Raw genomic sequence first — 3,422 nt, 5'->3', positions numbered from 1 at the left:
TTAATTATAATTGGTTTATAAACATTATTTTAAACATTATGCACTTTGAATAAACGTGCATTAGTAATATTTTGCTCGATGCGCCCTCTTGTGGCCTCAGGAGAGAAGCCAAAAGCTTTTCTTCACCCTAACTGAAATTATGCATTTTAAATGATATATTTAATTAAGACATATTTAAGGTAAAAAAATTCTAATTTAGTTTTTCAGCTATTTTGACAGCCCTACTCCACACGGCATACAAATAGATTAATTTCCAATAGAATTTGATGTTAGCATGTTTTTGAACACGCTTTTTGAACACCAGTCTTCTGCTCATCAAGGCTGCATTTATTGCATGATTAAAAATACAGTAAAACAGTAATATTGTGAAATATTATTACAATTTAAAATAACTTTTTTTATTTTAATATATCTTGAAATGTAATTCATTCCTGTGATGGCAAAACTGAATTTTTAGCATCCATTACTCCAGTCTTCAGTGTCACATGATCCTTCAGAAATATCTTTACTGTCACATTTGATCAATTTAATGCATCCTTGCGTAATAAAAGTATTAATAAAAAAAAAAATACTGACCCCAAACTTATGAACGGTAGTGTGCAAATATAGCTAACAAGTGTCTCATATTAATAAAAAAGTAATATAAAAATGCATATTCATTTTTATATGTAAATGTTTTTTTGTTTTTTCTTAAATTGTTATTCATGTATTATATATAATTAACATTATTCTTATTTTTTACATACTAAAATATTTTTTAATAAAAAATTAAAATAAAAACATTAATAAAATGTGTAAAAAAGTAAATGTTTTAAATAAAATATTTATAATCAACATTATTTCTTGGCTCAGTTGCCATTTTAGATATTTTTTTTTTCTATCTTACTTTTTGCTGTGCATTCTGAGATTACTTTATCCGTGTGGTATATGCAAGATGCTGCCTTATATTTTGGTCAAATTTGGTATTTTGGCAGGCAAAATTTGGTAGGCAAATTTTTGCCTTCTGTTTAGGGAGTGCCTCTGATTCCTTAAAATGCTTTCTAGATAGGCAGCACACTATGTTCGGAAAGGAGCTATTGTTTTGATACTATGCAGAAAAGACAAGAGCATGTTTTGCACATTTTGGAAGGAAAATCTGTCTTTTTTTTGTGCTGAACTACTGTAAATAGCTAATTGCTGTTTGTTATTTTGCTAGGTGGCGTTGGAAGGATGACAGTCTTGCTCCAGAAGACATGACCAATATAATCCAGATCCACAATCGTAACAACGATCAAGCCTGGCAGGAAATCCTGAAGTGGGAAGCGCTGCATGTCAGGTGACTGCAGCACAACTCTCACTTTCACAAGAGCAATGACTGTTAAAAAATGTTGTTTTTATTACAAGAAATTGTTACTTTTATTCAATAAGGATGCATTAAATTAATCAAAAAAGTACTAAGTACTACAGGAATAAATTGCGTTTCAAAATATATAAAAAACAAAAAAGTTATTTAGAAATTCTAATAATATTTCACTACTTTTACTGTATTTTTAATCAAATACACGCAGCCTTGGCTAGAATAACAGACTTCGTACTGTATTACAATGTGCTCTAATTATGTGTTTATATTGTACGCAGAAATAATGGTGACTGATAATAAAGTAACTTGTGATGCCAAACACATTTTAATCAGATAAAAGCTTCATCATCACCTCTGAAGCCCTGTTGCTGTCAGATAAGCGAGGTGATGATATGGTGTTAGTCGCCTTCTGTTTGTCATTTGATGGTCACTGGCAGTGTGATCTGCTTTGTTTCTACAAACTGCCAAGTACGCAAGAATCATCATAGCGCCCTCGATTACTGTTCGTTTCAAACACATGTTTGTTTCTGGCAGCGAGTGTCCATGTGGTCCGACTCTGAAGAGATTCGGGGGCAAAGCCAAAGAGTTCTCGCCCAGAGCCAGAATACGTCACTGGATGGGGTAAGATATAAAAATAAATCCCAATGGAAGTGTTTAAAAAGCTACAGAGTGCTTGATTTCTCTCCGTTAACTTTCACTGTAGATATGAATTGCCTTTCGACCGACACGATTGGATCGTTGATCGGTGCGGAAAGGAAGTCCGGTATGTCATTGACTACTACGATGGGGATATTAATAAAGACACCTACCAGTTTTCCATCCTGGACGTGCGTCCGGCCTTCGACTCTCTGCAGGCCGTCTGGGATCGGATGAGGGTGACCTGGTGGCGCTGGACATCGTAGAATCCTTCATGAAACAGTTTTAAGATTTCTGCATCACTATAAGACATCACAGATTATTCGGTTCTAATATACTAGAATCTGTGTGCTGCTGAGTTCTGACTGGAAACCTGAATCTTAGCAAATTATTGCACATTGAGAGACTTGAAGGTTGTGAGCGTTCTCTGTTAGAGAGCACAATGAATCAAGTGTTTTTTCTTCTGATGAGGGTCTGAATTAATCATCAGCAAGCGGGTTTTTTTTCTGCTTGTTGAGTGAAGGTTATCAAACTGGAAAGCTTGCTATCTGATCTTATTCAGAGGTTAAACATATCCGCTGGTTGTTTTTCTCTCTCAAAGGCTGATTATTGAGTGTTTTAGTTCATGCTGAGAGCGATTGGCAGCTGTTAGCGTTTGTAGCCAGTGGTTTGGTGGTTTTTGCTTTTGAATGTAATTGATTTCGATGAAGAGTATGAAACAATGTTTTTTTTTTTTAATCCATTGTTTCGTCGGTCAGCCTCCATATTCATTCTGCTGTAAGATTTAAAACATCATTTCTTGTACCTACTGTTTGGGTGTATTTATTTTGTGCAAACTGCTTCATTGCTGTGTGTGTGTGTGTATATGCTGAAGTGTTGCTAATTATGTTTTGAGTGAGGGTGTTTCTGCAATATTTCCCCCCGATTTCTCTGATTAAATATCATTTGTAACCCAGTTCACTAACTTGTTTTAAATCTGACCTGCAACAAATTATAATTCAAACTTTCAAGGCTGATTATTGAGTGTTTTAGTTCGTTCAGAGTAATTGGCAGTCTTTGCTTATGAATATTATTGATTCAATGAAGCATATGAAATGGTGTTTTTTGTTTTGTTTTTTAAAGCCCTTGTTCAGCTGGTCATCTCTCACATATTCATCCTGCAGCCAGGTTCAGCTTTAAAATGATGTAATTTCTCATAACTACTGTTTCATTATTCTGTGTGTTTGTGTATGCTAAAGTTTTGCTTACTTCTCTCTTTGAAAGAGAGCGTTTCTAAAATATTTTACCCCCGATTTCTCTAATTCTCTAATATTTGTAAGCCAGTTCATTTGTTTTAATTCTGACCTGCCAAATTTTAAGTAAATCAACAGTCCACGTGCTTGGCTGTTAGTGCTTCACTTTTTCACTTTCCAGAGTACACCAGTAGGTGGTGCACTTTCCTCAGAAA

The 3,422-nt window shown here is 34.5% G+C and overlaps 1 protein-coding gene across 1 annotated transcript in view; it reads left to right on the top strand.

Moving 5' to 3' along the window:
• Positions 1-3,174, top strand: part of LOC107739016 (cytochrome c-type heme lyase-like) — a 5,297-nt gene extending 2,123 nt beyond the window's left edge. Inside the window, exons 5-7 of the mRNA XM_016550976.1 lie at positions 1,196-1,315; positions 1,874-1,960; positions 2,043-3,174. Coding sequence (XP_016406462.1) covers positions 1,196-1,315; positions 1,874-1,960; positions 2,043-2,241 — 406 coding nt within the window. The 3' untranslated portion in view covers positions 2,242-3,174. The remainder of the gene's footprint in view (positions 1-1,195; positions 1,316-1,873; positions 1,961-2,042) is intronic.
• Positions 3,175-3,422: the final 248 nt, after the last annotated feature.

This window comes from Sinocyclocheilus rhinocerous, unplaced genomic scaffold (genome assembly GCF_001515625.1).
Source record: "Sinocyclocheilus rhinocerous isolate Xijiao unplaced genomic scaffold, SAMN03320098_v1.1 scaffold1697, whole genome shotgun sequence".
Taxonomy (NCBI): Eukaryota; Metazoa; Chordata; class Actinopteri; order Cypriniformes; family Cyprinidae; genus Sinocyclocheilus; species Sinocyclocheilus rhinocerous.
The sequence above is the reverse complement of the archived record's forward strand: the minus strand, read 5'-3'. Positions and strand labels throughout refer to the sequence as shown.